The sequence below is a fragment of the Solanum verrucosum genome, unplaced genomic scaffold, assembly GCF_900185275.1.
Source record: "Solanum verrucosum unplaced genomic scaffold, falcon-dt-bn FXZP01000261.1, whole genome shotgun sequence".
NCBI lineage: Eukaryota > Viridiplantae > Streptophyta > Magnoliopsida > Solanales > Solanaceae > Solanum > Solanum verrucosum.
Window position 1 is genome coordinate 4,173,959 of NW_026019969.1, and position 21,711 is coordinate 4,195,669.

Consider the following 21,711-nt stretch of genomic DNA (forward strand, 5'->3'; position numbering starts at 1 on the left):
ATAAGCATTTCAATTTAAGCGAAAATGTTAAAAATAAGTCATAAGTCTCAAAAATCAAAAGTTAATCCAATCCAGCTCTAAGAGCATGTTTGACATTGTTGTTGTAAGGCCAAAAATACTTATTTTGAAAAAAAACACTTTTTATTTATAAAAAATAAGGTGTTTGACAAATCAATAAAACTACTTTTAAATAGATGCAGAAACAGTTTTTTCTGTTGTTGGAAAGAGGCTAAAAATTTTTTTGCTTCTTAAAAAAAGCAGAAGCAGAAAGTTATTTTTTACAAGACCAAAATATCTCTTCTATATTTACACATATCCCTTATTAATTAATTAACATATCTCATAACTTTAATAAAAGTTTCATTTACGAATTTTATTTTTATATAATATTCTTTTATTATTTTACGTTTATCATCATTACTTTATATTTGATATTTTTAATTATAGTTAAATCATCTTATCAATATTATATCAATTTTTATTTTCTTATTTATCTATGTATAATATTGATTGAAAAGTTGAATATATACATTTCAATTCAATAAAAATAAAAGTTTGATTAATTTTTTTTTATAATAGATATTTAAAATAATTACTATATATAAGATAATCATCATATTAAAAGTACATTGATGTTTGTCCTTTTTTGTAATTGACACTTAAAAACACTTTTTAAAAAAAGATTAGTCAAACACAATTTGCTTATCAAAAAGACTTTTCAAATGAATTAGCCAAACACAATTTATTTTTTTCAAAAACACTTTTCTGAAAACTATTTTAAAAAGTGCTTCTAAAAATAAGCAGATTTTAGCAGCAATCTCCAACAGGCTCTAAGTCTTAAACTTATTACCAACAAGGGTTTTGGTAGAATGATAAGTACTCTTTTATCCTTAACCAAGAGATCTCGAGTTCGAATCCCCTTCGTACATAATTATCTTTGTTAAGGAGCATTTTACCCTAATGTGAGACTTCCCAACGCGAATTCGGATTCAATCAAGTCCCAAAGAGAAGAGAAATAGAGAGGTGGGGGTAGAGAAGAGAAATAGAGAGGTGGGGGTGGGGAATAAAAAAATAAAGTGTTGATGAAATCCATGTCTACTTTACAATTCTGCACTTTTTATTGTGATCATTTCATTTACAAAAAACAGAGTTTTGTTTTTGGGCCTTGATAGGGCCACTCTTTGCTGGGTTGGTGGGAAATCCATTGGGCCACTCTTATTTCCATAACTTTCTCTTTGCCCAAAGAGAGTAGGCTTATTGAACTTGTTTCTTTTTTTCTTCCTTTTGGCTATAAAAATTCCCAGCAATGTCCATTTCTTAAGAAAATAAAAGTTGCTAAATACTCAAAAACAAGTGACAAACCACAAACTTATATACAAATTCACTCTCCAATTATTAAACATTTCACTGCAAAACCACCCCAATAATGCGCATATAGCATTTCCGAATAAATCATACAAAGTAGTAGCATAGTATTGAAACACAACAAGATAATGATCAGGTCTACACTTTGGCACCAAGCAGTGTCATGAGGAATTTTCTGTAATCACCTGATGTGTCATCAATAACTGCATTATCAAGACTAGTTTTGTTCGCTATGATATACTCTCCCCTTACTTTCATCATATCAACTTCAGCTCGAGTTACAATGGCTCTCGTTAGAGAATCCTCATCAGTTCCAAAACCGACAATCGAGGCTCTGACAACCTGATCAATTCCAGCATACAAGAATATATTCAAAAGTAGGTACTTTACTGACATTGATCTGTAAAAACGAATTACCAGATGCTATATATCAAATGTTGTTCCGTATTTAATTACCTCAGCAAAATGTTTCTCTGGCGAATCAATACACCAGATAACCACCTTCAGGATAGATTCCAATAGACCTTTTCCACAGTTCTTAATGTCCTGTAAATGATTAATTAAATTAGAAAAAATGAATTGCACATAAAAGAGACGAGATGAACAAGAAGTACTATGAAAGGAAGGCTACATAGGCAGCTTGCGAGAAGTGTAACCTGGTCAATGGAGAATCCGTAATTTTGCTTGTAGCACTCAAAAGTTGCTCTAAGCTGATAACTATTCCTTGCGCTGAGTATGAAAAGAAAATTGTCATGATTCAACTGTTTTGTCCGTATGGCTTCACGAAGGATAGCAGCTTCTTCATTTGCAGTACTAGGATCCACCAATTCTTTATCATATCGATAGGACCTGACTAGACCAATAAGAATCTGGCAACATCCACCCAACACGTCATGTCATAGAAGTCGGTATAATGCAACTCAACATAGCAAAGCAAACATCAGAAAGAGTACTATTTAACTGCTAATACATAGGGAATTGGTTAAGAATATTGTATACTTCAGCTACTAGAAGCGATCATATGTACCTTTTGTATAGGCATAGGGACATTTTCTGTGATATCTTCTTCAAGTGAACGGTTGAAAAGGCCACAATATGCTTGTCTCACCGCGACCAGATGATCAGGAGATGATGCACAAGCTATCTCTACTATCACTTGCAACTGGGTGATGGTTTTCTTTCTCGACTTTAAGGCTCCATTTGCTAGCCGTGCATCTCTTTCAGAAGGTTCGTATGTCCATAGGATGACTGCTTTCTGTCACACATGAAAAGCTAAAGTTACCACTTGGAGTCTTGGGAATAACCATGCTCATATAGAGACTGAAATTGCATTCTGCTGCAGATGTAGTAATCTAATTGGCATTCTAGAAACATACCAAGGGATAAGCTATACATCTCAGAAATTTTCACCTTTTCACTAGCATTTAGAGAAACTGTTTGCAGTAACAGGGCTAGAATCTTCCCTTGGTGTTTAAGAAATAGGAGTGTTAACAACCCCTTCGGCCCTTCCCAACTAGAGGTTCATCAAACAAGGGAATCTAATCTACCTTAAAGCTAGGATATAATGCCGCCCTACCCAACACATACACCCTTTGCTTGGAATTAGTTGATTATTGGAACTTCATTAGTATTACCGTTATATAATGCATTATAGGTATAGCGAGAGGAGGAAGTCATAAGTATAGTAGGTTATATAAGTGTCACATTCAACAGCTACAAGATCAGGTGGTTTTAAAAATATGATGCACTCAATTTTAAGTTGAGCTCAGAGTTTGGTCAATAGTAACTATATGAAGAAATCAACTGAAAATTATTCCTGAGAGAATCTCTATCTGAGGCATAGATTACTCCTCTACTTATGATTAACTCACTAGAAATGATTAAAGGAGAACGAGAAGCAAGGACAATCATTGATACTAAATATTATCAGGGAAACATGAAAAGAGCAATTATTATCCAATTAATGGACTACGAGTTCTAGTAAGAAGGTGTGCTATTTAAAAGTTAATCTAATGTCACAATGTTGTCATTTTGACTAGCACGAGATTTAAGGCCAAAGATCAATAGTTAAGAACTTTCTTGAGCCAAATGAATCTTCATTCAAATTGTAATTATGCCCAAACACTTTGAAAGAGGCTAATTCCAGAAAAAAGAACTATTCCATTTTAGGAGTAACGAAAACATACATCAAATATTCACAAACCTCCTAATTTAACCTCAAAATAATACTCCTAGAAACGAGAATCCAAAGAAAAGCAAAGTTAAATATGAGAAGTGACCTATATGGAGTAACTTCTAATGAGCTAATGTTATCGAATTGTGAGTCGATTATGAAAGAGAACAAAATAACTAGGTTAGGAAAAGTGAGAAAATGGATTGTACCCTGAAATCACCAGACAATTCAGAATTGATGTCATCTATAAGGGACTTGTTGTAAAGTTGCTGATAGGTTTCCCTGATCTTCTTCCTCTGGCTTGCATTTCTGTGTCCCAACACCGATATCACTGACTTCTCATTAGTTCCCAGTCCTACACACAACCACAAAACTAATTCCGTCTTTATAACAACGAACAACAATAAGACATATTAAAAACACAGACTCAGATAGGGATGACAATGAGGCGGGAGTGTTTAAATTTCCCAATCGAATTGCTACTAGTAATTTTATTTTTTTGCACATGGATCAACCAGTAGCTAATCTCTTTCTTCCTATCGGAACAGAACCAAATTGCAATTAGCAGCTCAGATTTGCTATATTTATATTAAATGATGAATCTGTGGATGAAAATTCTGCCTCCGCCATTGCTAACCCAACCCACCTCCAACACAAAAACTGTTTCAACAACTTGTTGAGTAGATAATTTGAATTAGTAATGAAAAATTTGGTTGAAAATTGAATCTACTTGAACGCACACAGCATGCATATATATGACATATGAAAAGGGGAAAGTAAAACTGGGAAAGAGAGGGAAAATTAGAGAGACCTTTGAAAGATTTCATAAGAGTTTCAGAGTCTTCAGTTGGAGAAGGAACAACATCTGGGATTCTCAGTGTAGCCATTTTCTTCACCCAGAAATTGCAAGCTTTGCACTTTGTTTCTCTTTTTAACACTTTCAGTTATTTTTCCCTCTCACCTTCATGAAAGAGAATGAGGGCAAAAAGGAAAATAAAGAAAGGACATGTAGCTCAGAGATTACCCCTCAACTTTTTTAAAATCTCACTACCCATATTACCCTTATCTTTTGTTGGACTGTAATGCCCCCAACGTTGAATTTCACTTCCTTCAAACTCCTTTCCCTCATTATTTCTCCTTTTCATACGTGTAATGGTCCTATCTTTTTTTTTTTTTTTTAGAGGTGTCAACTTTAAAGAGTCATCAATCGATTCCTTCATAATTTTAAGTTGATAGTCAAATATTTAATCATAAAATTATAAATAATTCTCATACTTTATATGAATAATTTACTTTCTAACCGATCATCAAACACACCTTGGTCCTTATACTACACAATTGCCCGTTCCTGCTGCCGTCCAACATTTATTTCTTTTGTTTTGTTTTTTTTCTTCCTTCTGGACTTTAGATATTTGGCTTTTTTGAAATCCAAAACATTATATTTTGTAGGATAACATTTCAAAATTGTTAAAACCAATGTAGTCTTATTTTTATAGCTACATCTTCTTGTTAATATATACTATTAATTCCAATTGGCCTAGGTATTATCGGCTGGGCGTCGTCTTCCTTTCAGCTAAAAAAATTTGAGTTTAATTTTTTCAATAAAAAAAATAGTATAGAGAAACACATTGGCAAAAAGAAATTTCAACAAATTTGGACGACAAAGCACTAAATTCACTTTTGATTTTTTTTTTTAATTGTTTACATAGTATAACAATATCTGAAATGAAATAGAAATAAAAAAAAATTTCTTGAATTATCAGAAAAGAAGTCCTCCTTCGTTGTAATGTCTAGAACATGACACCTTTAAGGCACTCATATAGAATATTTAAAGAGCTTAGTCATAATCGCAATAGTAACATATTAAAATATTGGGGTTTCACACGTGGACTGTGACTAACAACAATATTAATAAAGATACCCAATTAAAATAATTAAAATTGATCCAGATAATATAATTATAAATTAAAAAATGTGAAGTCAATTATGTAATTATAATTTAATTGAATTATTTAGGGGTTCAACAACCACCCTTTGATTTACCCATCAGAAATATTTTCTCAGAGAACGATATTAGACGAATGCTTTATTTATATCAAAAATTTATGTCAAGTATTGTCCATTTTACATTGGGACAAGTAAATAGTCTAATATGGGTTTAGGCTAAACAAAATAAAATAATATTATGAGAAAGAAAGTGATCAAGAATCTAAGAAAGTAAAAGAAAACTTATAAAGGAAAAAGGAGCCAAAATAAATAAATATATATATATACACACAAAATTAATCTTACATTTTAAATCTCAATTTTTTAAAAAGCATGATTTGAGATTCTAAATCATGATTTAATTTTTTAATAAATGTAAAACTTAACCCCAAAGTTTATACTTTATAAAAAACAAAAAAAGTATCCATCATTTTAAATTTTACAAAAGAAAGACTAATGCTCGATGTGAAAAGATTGTTTGTATTATATGACATGATTATATTAAAGAATAACTAATTATTATTGATTAGTGTGCCTTTATAAAATTATGTATATTTGAAAGTTTGTAATCACAAATATTTATTTTTGTAAAATAAACATGAAGATATGCAATTTATCAATGCAATGCTTTAGGATCGATATTTAGATATCTGTTTAAGAACTATAATTTGTTCATCTAGTAAAATTTTATAAGAATTGAGAAAATTTTAATAGTTTTTACAATTTATGAGAGTTTCATGTGTATTACATAAAAAAATTCAAATTGCATATCCTGATAAACTTCAACATATAAGTATCAATCTAATTTCATATTGTATTTCTAACAAAACTTGAATATTATGGGGATATAAAATGGAAATCACATTGGGAACTTATGGAACTTGTCTCTTTCCTCCTACTTTCATAAGCAGGACGATGCATTATTAATTACATTGATGGTTCCATCTCATCAGTCACCAGTCACCAGTCACCAGTAAAATTAAGTTGCGCAATTAATAAAACGTAAAATATGATGGAACTTTTTGTCTCCCATGTGATTCATATGATAAAGATGAACAAAGAAAAAGAGACATACAACAATAATTGTTTCATCTCCTACGTGTCCCATTTAACAAAAAATGGCTTTGATGTACTCAATCCGACTATATCATAGAGACGAATCTAGAATTTGAAGATGATAAAAATATTATTATTTTTAAAGAAAAAAAATTTAGACGGGTTCAACTAATGTTCTCAAATGAGTTTGATTATAAGTACACAATTAATTATATCATCTCTTCTTAGATTATCTATACATGTCTATTAAAAAAAAATCTAGGTGCACGTGCGCCCTCGCAACGTCCACCTCTGCATCCAAGATCAAAGGTAAATGCAAGTGGGCAAATATTTTGATCACCCATTGATAGTACTGAATAAAAATATTTCTACTTTTGTCTCAATTTATATGATGATATTGCGATTTTATAATTATTATTTGCAGATCCGAGTGGGTGTGGATTGAAATTTCCTCATATATTTATTCATATATGAATAATACAGACCAATAGGACACTGTCATGTCATCATATGTATTAATTTTGGTGTTGTGAGAACCTAAGGACAAATGTGAGCCAAAAAATAATTATAGGAGTATTGTTGGACCAATAAGTTGACAGAGGGTAATAATAAAGCCAATTAAATATATTGATGAATATATTTTTTGTCCTTTCTGTTTTCAAAATTAAGTACCCCGTTGACAAAATGGTCCCTATTAAGTACCCTGCTGGTAAAACGACTGCATCAACGTATCATTTAAGATATGTGACGAGTGAGATTCTTTTATTCTTAATTATAAGTGTCTAATTTAATTTTATTTATTTATTTATTTATTTTAAAATAAATTTAATGCGCCACGATAAATCTGAATTAGTGACAAATAGTTATTATATAACATATGTTCAAGGGGAAAAAGAATAGTTGATCATTTGAATAGTTTGAACTCTATATTTGAAAAGAATGAAATAAGCAAAATAAATTATTGTACTAAATAAATTGTAGCTTGGAAGGGGTTATACTTATATATAATGATGAGTCATTTTCATGCTATATCGTTCACAAGTTCCTTTCACACTTATTGTGGACCTTGAACTATTATTATCAATGTGCGGATTTTAACTTTTAGTTATTAGTATTATTTAATCAAAGAAGATTGTTCGGATGATAATCACACTTCACTTTCAATCTTAAGATTGTGGTTTGAGTCATAAAAAATCACCCTAATTATCATTCTACCATTTTTTCCTCGTGGAGATATAGTTTAATTCATATAGGGAGCTACTTGACTCTCGAGTAGTACTCTTCAAAAAGATGAAACAATAAATATTTTTCTTTTCTTTCTTTTCTCTTTTAGTTATTTTACTAAAACAAATGAGATACATGCAAATAAAAAGATAGCTTAGTCAATTACCCATAATAATAATAATAATAATAATAATAATAATAATATAATAATAAGATAGCTTAGTTGTTGCACATATCTCTTTCACACATGACATAGATCAACACAATCTAATAATTTCACACCTGTCTCATTTTTTAATACTTTATCTTTAATTGTTTTTATTTAATAGGATTTTTCAATCTTTATAAAGTCAAGTCTTCATGTTCATATTTGATAGTACTATTTATTTTCATCACTTCACTTATTTACGCTATGATAAAAGTAGATACCAAAATTTGTTTAGTTTTAAAAAATAAAAATAAAATTTATTATTTTATGTTTATTGTTAAATATTATTTATTTTTAATATTTAAATAATTTATAATATTGGAGATGACATAGGGAAAACCAACCTGCCCGTGCATGGCTGTCTTGATAATAATTGACATAATATGGACAGGAATAATTATGATGGAGATAATATAAAAGAAGAAAAACTATATGAAGAGTCTTGTCTCAGTCTCACTAATATGCCTTGTGATTCTCGTGCAACGAGCTTTTAAAAAAAAAATAAAAAATTTAACACTTCTTCCGTCTTGTATTACTTGTTCATTCTGTTAAAATTATTTTTTAAAATTTATAAATTTAACAAAAAATTAATTAAAAAACATTATTTGCTATTAAAATTAATTCTTTGTAAAAACATTATAAAATTTCAAAAATATTCTTTGCTGTTCATTCTAACATTGATGAATAGGGCAATATATAAAGTGTATTGGAAAAAATTAAATGATAACTTAGTTTTAATATTTTTCGTATTTATATATAATTTCTTAAGAAATGTTTAAAATAAAAGCGGATAAGTAATGTAAATTGTAAAATGGAGGGAACATTGTTTTTCTCTCGTAGAGGGTGGGGTATAATAGTTAGAAAATTTTCAATTTTAGAATCCTTTAGTATGCCACATGAGATGAGTACGGATAAAATTATTTATCCTATCTTTATATAAATATAAATAATAAAATAAAATAATTTAAAATTAATTACTATCTAAACTTGGATCGCGCACTAGAGGGCTCATTCGGAGATGGCGCTCCCAATAGGATTTTTTCCATACCCAAAGCTTGAACCAAGACCTCTGATTAAGAGTGAAACACTTTCACCACCGCACCACAATTCAAGGGAGAAACACATGTTGTAGATGTTCTACATCAACTTCTAGCTAGTCTTCTATGTTGTCCCTTTACTTTCATTAACTATAGTAAAGTACTTTTCATTTTATTTTAATTGTCATGTTTTTTTGAGGATTTTAAAAAGAATATTGAATAAAAGAATGATGTGACTAACTCATCTTTATTTACTCTTTTTTGTTTTAATAATATTCTATTTTTTTTATCATGTTAGTTTCTTTTCATTTGATGAAGTAAAGATAAAAGTGAAAATAAATAATAAGATAGCTTAGTTGTTGCACATATCTCTTTCACACATGACATAGATCAACACAATCTAATAATTTCACACCTGTCTCATTTTTTAATACTTTATCTTTAATTATTTTTATTTAAAATAGGATTTTTCAATCTTTATAAAGTCAAGTCTTCATGTTCATATTTGATAGTACTATTTCTTTTCATCACTTTACTTATTCACGCTATAATAATGTATATACTAATTTTTATTTGCTTAGTTTTAAAAAATCAAAATAAAATTTATTATTTTATATTTATTTTTATTGTTAAATATTATTTATTTTTAATATTTAAATAATTTATAATATTGGAGATGACATAGGGAGAAGCAACCTGCCCGTGCATGCATGGCTGTCTTGATAATAATTGACATAATATGGACAAGAATAATTATGATGGAGATAAAATAAGAATAAGAAAACTATATGAAGAGTCTTGTCTCAGTTCTAGATATATAGATATGCCTTGTGATTCTCGTGCAACAACCTTTTTAAAAAAAATATAGTAGTATTTTATAACACTTCTTCGTCTTATATTATTTGTTCATTCCGTTAAAATTATATTTTAAATTTATAAATTTAACAAAAAATTAATCAAAAACATTATTTGCTCTTAAAATTAATTCTTTATAAAAACATTATAAAATTTCAAAAACATTCTTCGTTGTTCATTCTAACATTGATGAATAGGGCTATATATAAAGTGTATTGAAAAAAAAAATGATAACTTAGTTTAAATATTTTTCGTATTTATATATAATTTCTTAGAAATGTTTAAAATAAAAGTGGATAAGTAATGTAAATTGTAAAATGGAGGGAACATTGTTTTTCTCTCGTAGAGGATGGGGTATAATAGTTAGAAAATTTTCAATTTTTGAATCCTAGATGAGATAAGTACAGATAAAATTATTTATCCTATCTTTATTAAATATAAATAATAAACAAAATAATTTAATGCTACTCCATCACAACATAACTAACATGTTCATCAACTTATATCATGAGGTCACGTATGTCAACATCATAACCAAATGCAACACAATTGAGATTTAACATAGCTCGAACTCAAAATTTCTAATTAAGGGTGAAACAGTTTTATCACCGCACCACAATCCCCGTGGATCCTTTTAACCTTTCTTCAATACTATGTAAACGTGTTTCTTTATGGAGAAACACAGGTTGTAGATGTTCTACATCAACTTCTAGCTAGTCTTCTATGTTGTCCCTTTACTATCATTAACTATAGTAAAGTACTTTTCATTTTATTTCAATTGTCATGTTTTTTTTTTGGATTTTAAAAGAATATTGAATAAAAGAATAATTTGACTAATTCATCTTTATTTACTCTTTTTTGTTTTAATATTATTCTCTTTTTCATTTTATGAAGTAAAGATAAAAGTGAAATAAATAGTAATTAATTATATTTTGATTTTTTTAAAATAACGTTACTACTTACTACTACTATTTTGAATAAGTTGTTTTCAATAAGCACAACAACTAAAATAGGTCAGAGAAAATAGATTTTAGTACATGTAAGTTATTGAGCGATGTTAGAAACAAAATTTTAATATATGAAATTTAATAACATGAAATATTAAACATTTGGCACGTAATAGTAGCTAGGTAGTTGGCTAGAAGCATGAGAAAATACCATTTAAAGAGAAAAATGAGGACTTGAGTAATATCAAAATCTATGATCATAGTAGAATATAAGAATCTAAAAATGATGGTGTGTATGCCGTATAAATGCTACAATAAAAAAAATATAAATGTGTAAAATACAAGCATATTTTATCAAAACTTTTCATTGTTGGATCTACTTTCAGTTTGTTATTATTATGCCTTTACGAGTTATCTTTTAAGAAAAAGTTCAATTAAAAAGGAAAGAACCAATTGCTAACATGGAAATATCAAAAGGTAGATAAAAGCATCAAAAACAGATCGCCGAATATTTATTAAACATTAAATTAATAAGAAATAATAATAGAGATTAGACTTTAATTAAAATAATTAACGACTTTTTAAAAAAAAAAAATTGTTTAAGGCGTTACAATCTGTAATTTGATGAACGGGAAAGTACAGGAATTAAATAATCGCCACATCTTTATAATTTTACATCGAAGGTTACTTTGGTCATTTACGGGTTTGATAACCGGCCGGTAATAACTAAATGACAGAACTACCCCTAATAACTCATATAAATCTGGTTAGAATTGAATCACAGCATCTATCAGCTCTCTTCTCTCTCACAGACACACAAGAGACAAAAACTCAAAAAACAGAAAAAAAATGGCAGAGGCTAATTCGTATGCAGCTCTTACCAAAGCTTTCTCAGGTTCTTTTCCATTTCTTCTTTCTAAAACTGATTTATTAAAAATGTTTATAAGAGTTAAAAGTTGGATTTTTTAGGTGAATTCTTCAAGTTTTTACTACTAAACTCTCACTGGATCTTCACTTCCTTTGAGAAGTTGTTTTCTACATCTGATTCTACCGATCTGTGTAGTTTGGGGATTTCGTGTGCTTTTTTGTGTCTGATAATGCAATTTTCCCTTTATACTTACTATTCACTGTTTCAATTTGTTTGATTTGACTGTACATGGAATTTAGATTTTTGAGTCTTCTGATTTTGCCCTTTAATTTCGTGGTCTTAAATATGCCATGCAATATCTTGAAATTGTAGATCAAATTAATGAGTACATTCATACAAATATTTATCTCTCAAACATAGAGTTAAGTGATGTGTATTTTAGCTCGAATTTTAAATTGCTAATGTTGAAATGTTTAGTGCAATTGAGTATTTACCGGTGTATAAGTTGTTAAGGCATACATTGAGGCATGAGTTGAATTATAACTAAAAAACGATTTTTCTATTTTTGTGTAAACATTTTTTCTAAAAAATATCTAATTTGTAGGACTCGGTGTGGATGAGAACTTATTCATCTCAACACTGGGGAAATGGAATCGGCATCAGAGGGAATCGTACAGGGTAAGCACTCCTGGATTCTTCAGAGAAGACGAACGACAGTTCCAGAGATGGGATGATCAACATATCCTCCAGCTTCGCCAAGAATTTTTGCGTCTTAAGGTATTTAGTTAATTATCGGAAACAACCTCTTTATCTTCCTTCCAATGTAGGGATGAGTAAGGTAATGCTCTATATATAAGTTTAGTCTTATAAAGTATTTGTGATCTTATCATTTTCTTCTCTCCAAAATTTTTAGGATGCAGTGGTGTTGTACACAATGCACCCATGGGAAAGAGATGCTCGTTTGTTCAAGGAAGCGTTATTATTGCAAGTACCTAAACATGATGTTCTCATTGAGATTGCTTGCACTCGATCCTCTGAAGATCTTCTGGGAGCCAGAAAAGCTTACCATTCCCTTTTTGAACACTCAATTGAGGAAGACATTGCCTTCCATATTCGAACACCCGAAAGAAAGGTACCTGTTATTTTACGGATTTAAGTTGTATGCACTGACTTTACACTATTAGGGTAGTTTAATATGTGAATTGTGATAGCACGTGAGTTATCATTCTTATTAGTTACCGATTAATGATATTTGTTCAAAGTTCTCTATTAGTAATTTACAATTTTTTTTAATGACAAACAGCTTCTAGTTGCTCTTGTAAGTTCCTACCGTTATGAAGGTCCCCGAGTAAGCGATGATCTTGCAAAATCTGAGGCTAAGATATTTGTAAATGCAATAAAAAATGCTAACAAGAAGAAGCTGATTGATGAGGATGAAGAGATTGTGAGGATCCTTTCGACAAGAAGCAAGCTCCATCTTAAGGCCATCTATAGCCATTACAAGGAAATCACTGGCAACTTCTTGGACGAGGTCAGAAAAAAAGAGTTTAATTTCTATGTACTGACTGTTCGTAGTTTTGTTTTATCCATTTGGTATTAGATGACCTAGAATCTTTTTTTATTTTCTTCAGGATCTTGAAGGTGACTTGACCATGAAACAAGTTGTTCAATGCCTTTGTGTACCTAAAGCATACTTCAGCAAGGTAAATAGCAATCACAAAACTGATAAATAATGCAGCATACTGTATTTCTCCCTTTTTTGTTTGAAATAATTTGGTAATCGATTTGACTTTTTTTTTTTTCTCATTTTCAATTTCTTATTGCCATAGATTTTGATCGCGTCCCTAAGATTGGATGTGGATGAATCTGCTAAAGACTCAGTGACCCGAGTCATAGTTACAAGAGCAGATGATGATGATATGAAGCAAATCAAAGAAGAATTTCAGAGCAAATATGGAACTACCTTGGCAGCAAAGATTGCAGAAGTTGCTAATGGAAGCTACAAAGATTTCTTGCTTACTATAATTGCAAAATCTGACTAATTATTTGGCCTAGATTTTGGCATATCCAAAGTTGCATAAGTTGTTTCCATTTGATCTTCTTTTGCTCAATTTATGTATGATTTCAATGTTCCCATTTCAAAAGAGCAATTTCAATATCATAGTTTTCAGCTTCTTGATTCAACTTATCATCAGTACATTATTTAATCATTCCAATTGCTATATCCAAGCTTCTATTCCATTCTATCCTATCCGAACAATGAATCAGTAAATATGCAGGCCGATCTTTGCTTTGAGCTTAAGTGATTTCCACTTATAAATACTTTACTCATAAAGTTTTAAAAAATGTAGGATCACTGCATTGTCCCCATGGTTTAGTTCAAATGATGAAAGTTGAAGAACGTATATTAGATCACAGATTCGAGCCCTGTACTGTGTGAACTAAGACTGATATTTAAGTGGAAAAGAGAAGAGATACTAAGTTCCTCGCACTACTTAAAGCAATCTTAGAAGATGTAATTTAAAATCCGAACCTACATAGGAAATTCAAGATCCGGACCTGCATAGAAATGGAAAAATTGATTTTCGATAATATTAATATTTGAAGGAGTAGTGAAGAGGAAGAAGCAGAGTGAACAATATTTGATGCCTATAAAAAAAAGAAAGAGGGAAGTGAATACCACATCGATAAACAATAAGTAAATCCGAACATTGCCGAAATATACAAGTGCAGCGCAGTTTCCCCGTTAGGCTCACGCAGCCACGCAGTGAGCACAAAGCGAATTATTCTTTCGCCTTTTACTAAAGAATACCGTGTGCGCGCTGCAATGAGTGGCATACGCCTTTTTTTTGGAGGGTTTCTCTATTTGAGACCCCAACAACTCTAGTCTTAACATTTTGAAACCATAAGTTGGAGGAATACCCCAAGTTATGGAGGGGTAAAATCTGTTTGTGAATTCTCTACACAAAGTGCTAACAAGAAGGATCTGATTGAAGATAAAGAGAATGTGAGACAGTAAAATACCAATCATGAATAATGTATGTTCTATTGTTCTGTATTTTTTATATTTCCTTAACTATTTCGTAGATTATTATAAAGCTTGGATGTGGATGAATTCTAAAGAGTCCTAGTTACAAGAGCAGAAGAAGTCATGAAGCAAATCAAAGAAGAATTTCAGAGCAAGTATGGATTTCTTGAAAGATTGAAGAAGTTGCTACTGGAAGCTATAGGGATTTCTTGCTTACTATAATTTCAAAATCTGATTAATTCTTTGGTCCAGATTTTGGCATTTCCAAAGTTGCATCAGTTGTTCCATGTTCTCAAATGCTTGTTTTCCCCTTTGTTTTTCTTTTCAAGTCTTTCACTCAATTTATGTCAGTGTATCCATTTTTCTAATGAGCTATTTCAACACCATAGTTTTTGGCTTCTTGATTTAACTTATCATTACGTTTTTGAATGGTACAAAAAGTGTACTTCCCCTTGTGTCTTCACATTATATTCGGACCAATAATCCAAACTGAATCAGTCCTACATGCGGCATGCCCTCAAGGAGTCAACTTGGTTCACAACAGTTTCATCTTGCATTATTTCTCCATTAATGAGATGCAACAAAGTTAATTGATTGCCATACCAGAAACAAAGCTAAAGTGGAGATCAAAGCAAGGAATACTTATATTTAGGGACGATAACTAATTTCAGAGGTCTCACACTACTCAATGCCATTCTAAGTCTAACTTAAAGTCAGGGCAGAGCTACAATATTAGATACGAGTTTGGACGAATCTAGTATATATGCTTATTAAGAGATCCCTGAAATATGTATAACTAAGTTGAACTATAGATTCGGTTGGCTAGTTCAGAACCCATTAACTTTAAATCCTGATCCGCCACTGTTTAAAGTTTACCATACAAGATGCAATTTGAACAACTAGAAACTGCAATTACCATAACTTGTAAGTTTAGTTATGGTGTTCAATCGGGGGCAAGTTCAGAACCAAACCTGCATAGGAAATTCAAGATGCTCAGTCCAAAACATCCTCTTGGACATTTCATCAGTCACCTTGTGAGCATTCAGAATCATCAAGAAAGAAGTGAGGTGATCCGAAGATTACCACATCGATAAACAACGAGTAAATTCAAAAGTTGCCGCAATATACAAGTGCAGCACAGCCAATCTGAAAAATCACGCAGCCACGCAGTGAGCACATAGCGAACTATTCTTTCGCCTTTTACTAAAGAATACCGTGTGCGCGCTGCATTTAGTGGCATACGCCAATTTTTGGAGGGGTTCTCTTTTTTGAGACTCCCATCAACTCAAGTTTCAATCATTTGTAAGTTGTTCTAACGTAATATGAAATAATCTTTGTTATTATAGATTATGAACATCTGTACAACACTAACCAAGTTGCTGCCTCCACCTTCCCATTTGCCATGGCATATATATCATTGCAGTTCCTATTCGCATAATGAATTAGTAAATGGTCACTAAAAAGTGTAGGATATTGGCAATCATTGAATATGTATAATAAATATTTAATAGCAGTAACTAAAAGGATCAGTGGTATGGTCCGAATCCACCAAGAAACTGAAGCGAAATCAAATCTTGAATTTAACAAAGTGTACAGTACAGCTTAAATTGATCTATTTGAATGACTGGTGAAGAAGAAGAGAGCAATACTTTTGACGCCTCAAAAGTTTGACAGAGAAATAAGAAGTGAGGCGACCAGGAGAGTCCCACATCGATAAACAACGAGTAAATTCGAGGTTGTCGTAATATAAAAGTGCAGCGCGGTGATTTTGTCGATCTCACGCAGCCACGCAGTGAGCACAAAGTGAACTATTCTTTCGCCTTTTACTAAAGAATACCGTGTGCGCGCTGCAATTAGTGGCATACGCCAATTTTTGGAGGGGTTCTCTACTTGAGACCCCAACAACTCTAGTCGTAACTATTTCAGCTATAGTGACTTTTACCTTTTGTGCTAAACTTAATACTACTGTATATGACCTTATCTGAAATAAATTGAATTGTATTTTCTTTTATCTTGAAATTGAATGTAGAGTAAAGAATGAAAGAATCAATTTACTCAAAAACAAAGTGACAAACAACAAAATTAAACATATATTCACTCTGTCCAACAACTAGGTTTTTCACAACAGGTCCACATATTAATGTTCCATAATAGCATACAAAGTAAAAATACAGAATTGAAACACTACAACACAATGTTCAGGTCCAGAGAGCTAGTTAGACTTTGGCCCCAAGCAGTGTCATCAGGAACTTCATGTAATCACCTGATGTGTCACCAATAACTGCACTATCAAGATTAGTCTTGTTCGCGATGAAATACTCTCCCCTGACTTTCATCATATCAACTTCAGCCCGAGTTACAATGGCTCTAGTTAGAGAATTCTCATCAGTTCCAATACCAACAATCGAGGCTCTGACAACCTGAATATTCCAAAATACGCTATTTAAATGAAACAGTCTGGATCAAAATATCAAATACTCGAGCAGGATGGTATGATATGCTGTAAACCATGAAAGTAATGCCTAAGCATGAAGCAGTTCTAGAGAACTCTCTGGTATGCTGAGCTCGTTTCAGGTTGCACACGTTATGACCCTATTTGGCAGTTTAATACAGGTAGTAGAAGTAGCATAAGAATAAAAATAAAGAAATTTCACATTCAATGGTGCATTGATACTGATGACTAGTTAAATCCAGTCTAACCGAACATCAATAAGCAAATTGATAGGACTAACATACATAAATGAAATATATGGTCTAGCTTTTAGAGAGAATTTCATCTCTTGGATGTAGAATTCAACAGGAGCATGAGCTTGTACACTAAACATAATTAAAATAAGGTAGGGGTATGTGATTTTCCGACAGAAGATTTGACAGAAAAAAGGGTGTAAAAATGAGAAAATACTTGAACCAAAATATAAAAAAGAAACTGTTTCTGTGAGTAGTACCTCAGCAAAATGTTTCTCTGGAGAATCAATGCACCAGATAACCACCTTCAGTATAGATTCCAGCAGACCTTTTCCACAGCTCTTCATGTCCTGTAAAAGAATCGTAAAAGTAGATAGAATAAAATGCAAATAAAAGAGAAAAATGGTCAGGTAGCGCTATTAAGCAGGTTGTGCAGGCAGCTTATAAAAAGTGTAACCTGGTCAATGGAGAATCCATAATTTTGCTTGTAGCACTCAAAAGTTGCTCTAAGCTGATGAACATTCCTTGTGCTGAGTATCAACAGAAAATTATCGGAATCCAACTGTTTTGTCCTTATGGTTTCACGAATGATAGCAGATTCTTCATTTGCAATACTAGGATCCACCAATTCCTTATCATATCTGTAGGACCTAACTAGACCAATGAGAACCTGTCGACATCCACGCAACACATCATTTCAATAACTTCTAGAAGTTAGAGACACACAACTCAACTTCACAAGCAATCATCAGAAAGCATGTTATGTAAACTGATAATGAATCATCATCTAGGTAAGATGTTTTCAGTACTCGGGATGCAACCCACTAGATCTATGGTGTCTTTAGAAGAACCAAATGAGGTCGGTTAAAATGATTGTACCCTTAAGCTAGTAAGATGTGACTAGAAGTGGCCATGCATACCTTTTGAACAGGCATAGGGACATTTGCTGCGATATCTTCTTCAAGTGAACAGTTGAAAAGGCCACGATATGTTTGTCTCACCGCAACCAGATGATCAGGAGATGATGCGCAAGCTATCTCTACTATCACTTGCAATTGGGTGATGGTTTTCTTTTTTGACTTCAAGGCTTCATTTGCTAGCCGCCCATCTCTTTCCGAAGGCTCGTATGTCCACAGGACAACTGCTTTCTGTCACACATGAAAAGTAAAATTAGCACTTGAAAACTTGGGAGTTACCATGGTCAAATGGAGACTGAATTTACATTTTGCTGCAAATACAGGAATCTGACAGGCACAATTGAAACGTACTAAGAGGTAAGCTATGTCTCTCAGAAATTTGCTCCTAAGGTATTAAAACTAGCAATTAAAGAAAATTGTTTGCTGTAACAGGCTAAAATCTTCAGTTGGGTTTAAGAAATCGGAAAGCGAGGAGGAGGTCAAAAGTATTGTGTATATAAGTGCCACTGCCACACCTACCTACTACAAAATTAACCCGTCCATATGACAAACTAGATTCTAGCTATTTCGAGCTCTGAATCTAGCCTGTAAAGATTTACGTTCTAGTAAGCTAACACTATCAAATTGTGAGTCAATTACGGGAGTGAATGAAATAATTAGGTCTAGAAAAGTGAGAAAAGAAACTGTACCTTGAAATCACCAGACAATTCAGAAAAAATGTCATCAACAAGGGACCTGTTGTAAAGTTGCTGATAGGTTTCTCTGATTTTCTTCCTCTGGCTTGCATTTCTGTGTCCCAACACGGATATCACCGACTTCTCATTAGTTCCCAGCCCTAAACAAAGAATGAACAAATTACAAACACTCATTCAGATACGGGATGAAAACGGGTCAGTGAAGCCTCAAATTCATACTTCCCCCAATTTACAAGCTTCCCCTTAGTGATCTCCACCTACTCACCTCCTACCTGGCTTAATCTTTTTCTCTATTTTCTTCTTTGTTTTCCCCTAATCAAACTGCTATTATCCTATTAGGATTTAAGGAGTAGTATTTTCTGTGCATGGAACAACCATTAGCTAATCTTTATCTGTCTATCAGTACAGAATCAAATTGCAATTAGCAGATCATATTTGCATCAATCAAGGGCAAAGTAAGTAGATGGAAAATATTCGCAAACACGATCATATTTTTCAGAAATTAAACATAGTTACTGTAGGATTCAATTGAAGAAAGGAAGTAAGCCCTTAACCATTAAGGGGGGAATTCGCTGAGAGAAAAACAGAGCAAGGAAGGAAATGGAGATACCTTTGAAGGATTTCATGAGAGTTTCAGAGTCTTCAGTTGGAGAAGGAACAACATCTGGGATTCTCAATGTACCCATTTTCTTCTCTTCTTCTTCACCGGCCCAGAAATTGCAAGTTTTTCTTTCTGTTTCTGTAAACACTTTCAGTTATTTTTCCCTCTCAGAAAAGGGCAAAAACGAAAATAAAGGAAAAAGTCTTTTTTAGCTCGCTGCCCCTTAATGCCCTTATCTTTTGCTTAGACCGTAATACCCCTACGTTGAAATTTTACTTTCTTCAAACTCGCTGCGTTTTCTCCTTGTACGCGTGGCCCTTTTTTCAATTTGATTTGTAATGTTTGATTGATTAAAATATTTCTCTCGAAAATTAACTTTCGTATAGTTCCTGGTTTCCTCCGTCTATATCCAACTACAATAATGCCCATCAAACAATAAAATATAATTAAGAAACTCATTTATTTTTCAAGAAAAATATTTTATTTATTATTAAACACTAAAATATAAATACGCTGAGTTGAAGATGATTATTGAACTTCAATCCTTTTTTTAGTTCGATAAACAGTATTTATAGAATGTCATTTTCAAAACTGTTTTAAGGGATAAAGTGAGATAACCTCATCTTTATCAATTCCATGTTTTTAAATAACCAACTGTATGACATGATCAATTCGAATACGAGTTGCATAACCCTTTAAAATTGAAGTCGTCTTTGGTAATTTTCAAAATGGATTTCCAATGGTATTTTGAATCACTCCCAAAAAGTAAGTGTCTTAGACAATGGGGTGAAAATTAACAAAAAAAAAAAGACATAAAAGCTAAAACCAAATTATATAATAGAATAATAAATACCCTTTAATTAAAGCACGGTTCATGTGTGAATCTTTTTTCACATCGAGATTCGAGATAATTGATGCATTAGTACGTCGTGTGAATGTGCATGTTCATCACCTAACGTTTATCAAAATAATATTGTTATTATAAACCGTTGAAGAAATTATACAACATGTGAATGATTTGAATTTTATACTTGAAAAGGAGAAGAAAAAAGAGTAAATTATTGGTTTACATAAACAATTGTAGCTTGGAGGGATAAAGAGATAAACTATCCTCCTATTTCATTTTTATATCCATTTCTTATTTAATACTTTGTTTATTTTAATTGTTTGATTCACATCGTATATAATTATTGTATAAAATTATAAAAGAAAAAAAAAATACTTCTAAGAATTTCTCCATTCTAGGCTACTAATTTAAACTTAAAACGATTAATTTAAGACATAATTAAGTAGTTTCTAGTTGATTATTTTCGGTCTCACAATAGGAGATAGATAATACCAAATTTTACTTGAAGAGGATTATCTAAACACGTAATATATTATATCATCAGGTCAAAGATAGATGTAAATGAATACATTATAGAAAACAAAAAAGTACATTATCTGTCCCAACACATTCTTTTTTCTTGAATTGAAGTTAGATAATATGCTATATTAGTACTAATTAATATCATGCATTATTGCACCACAATAGAGATTTTCTTCTAGCACGATATATTTATTTAATGATGAAAAGATTATATATATACATACTAAATTATGAAAGGGTAACTTATAGTCTGTTGAATATATCTTTCACATGGCATTAAAATGACCATAGATTCTCAAAATCTGATAGTCTTGAGTACGTGCACATTACTCGTTGCTCACATAAATAATTTGATAGTATATTTTTATAATTTCAATTCTTAATGTTCTTATATTTATATTTTATTTTTAATTCTATTAGAGAACAATATTGGGTGTCATTTAAGTCAATTATTATTTTAATAAACTCTATACAAATTTAAAAGTAACAAGTGTTCATCGGATTTCAATAGAGACAAGGACATAATACACTTATGGTCCCCGTCCAACTTTATTTCTCCATATATTAAAAATAAATATTCATTTTTATTTATCTAATTTAGAATGTAAAAAAATAATTTACTTTTTTATATCTATTTTGCTATTAGTCATTAATTCCAATTAATCTTTTAATGAGTAAGATGATTACTAATAACTGA

The 21,711-nt window shown here is 31.4% G+C and overlaps 3 protein-coding genes and 3 non-coding genes across 10 annotated transcripts in view; 4 read left to right on the forward strand and 2 right to left on the reverse strand.

The window, feature by feature from the left end:
• The window catches only part of LOC125815905 (uncharacterized), a 67,358-nt gene that overhangs the window by 19,868 nt on the left and 25,779 nt on the right, over positions 1 to 21,711 (reverse strand). The gene's annotated exons all lie outside the window — the stretch shown is intronic.
• Positions 1,355 to 19,799, reverse strand: LOC125815897 (annexin D3-like). Of its 5 annotated transcripts, none has more exons than XM_049495470.1 (6): positions 19,655 to 19,733; positions 3,748 to 3,893; positions 2,393 to 2,620; positions 2,022 to 2,234; positions 1,822 to 1,911; positions 1,355 to 1,707 (listed from the first exon to the last, which is right to left on the reverse strand). In XM_049495470.1, the coding sequence occupies exons 1-6, from the start codon at positions 19,728 to 19,730 to the stop codon at positions 1,504 to 1,506; spliced, it is 957 nt and encodes a 318-aa protein (XP_049351427.1). In that variant the 5' UTR covers positions 19,731 to 19,733; the 3' UTR covers positions 1,355 to 1,503. The 5 variants fall into 5 exon arrangements, with proteins under 5 accessions (XP_049351427.1, XP_049351425.1, XP_049351426.1 ...); XM_049495468.1 differs by having other exon boundaries at positions 3,748 to 3,911; XM_049495469.1 differs by lacking the exon at positions 19,655 to 19,733 and adding an exon at positions 4,350 to 4,460.
• Positions 11,652 to 13,903, forward strand: LOC125815901 (annexin D4-like). Its single transcript, XM_049495474.1, has 6 exons — positions 11,652 to 11,746; positions 12,324 to 12,496; positions 12,633 to 12,851; positions 13,023 to 13,250; positions 13,351 to 13,422; positions 13,549 to 13,903. Exons 1-6 carry the CDS (start codon positions 11,701 to 11,703, stop codon positions 13,759 to 13,761), a joined length of 951 nt encoding a protein of 316 aa, XP_049351431.1. The 5' UTR covers positions 11,652 to 11,700; the 3' UTR covers positions 13,762 to 13,903.
• On the forward strand, positions 14,478 to 14,594 carry LOC125816924 (U5 spliceosomal RNA). Its single transcript, XR_007442248.1, has one exon. It is a non-coding gene; the product is annotated as a U5 spliceosomal RNA (small nuclear RNA).
• Positions 15,908 to 16,023, forward strand: LOC125816952 (U5 spliceosomal RNA). Its single transcript, XR_007442273.1, has one exon. It is a non-coding gene; the product is annotated as a U5 spliceosomal RNA (small nuclear RNA).
• On the forward strand, positions 16,531 to 16,646 carry LOC125816953 (U5 spliceosomal RNA). Its single transcript, XR_007442274.1, has one exon. It is a non-coding gene; the product is annotated as a U5 spliceosomal RNA (small nuclear RNA).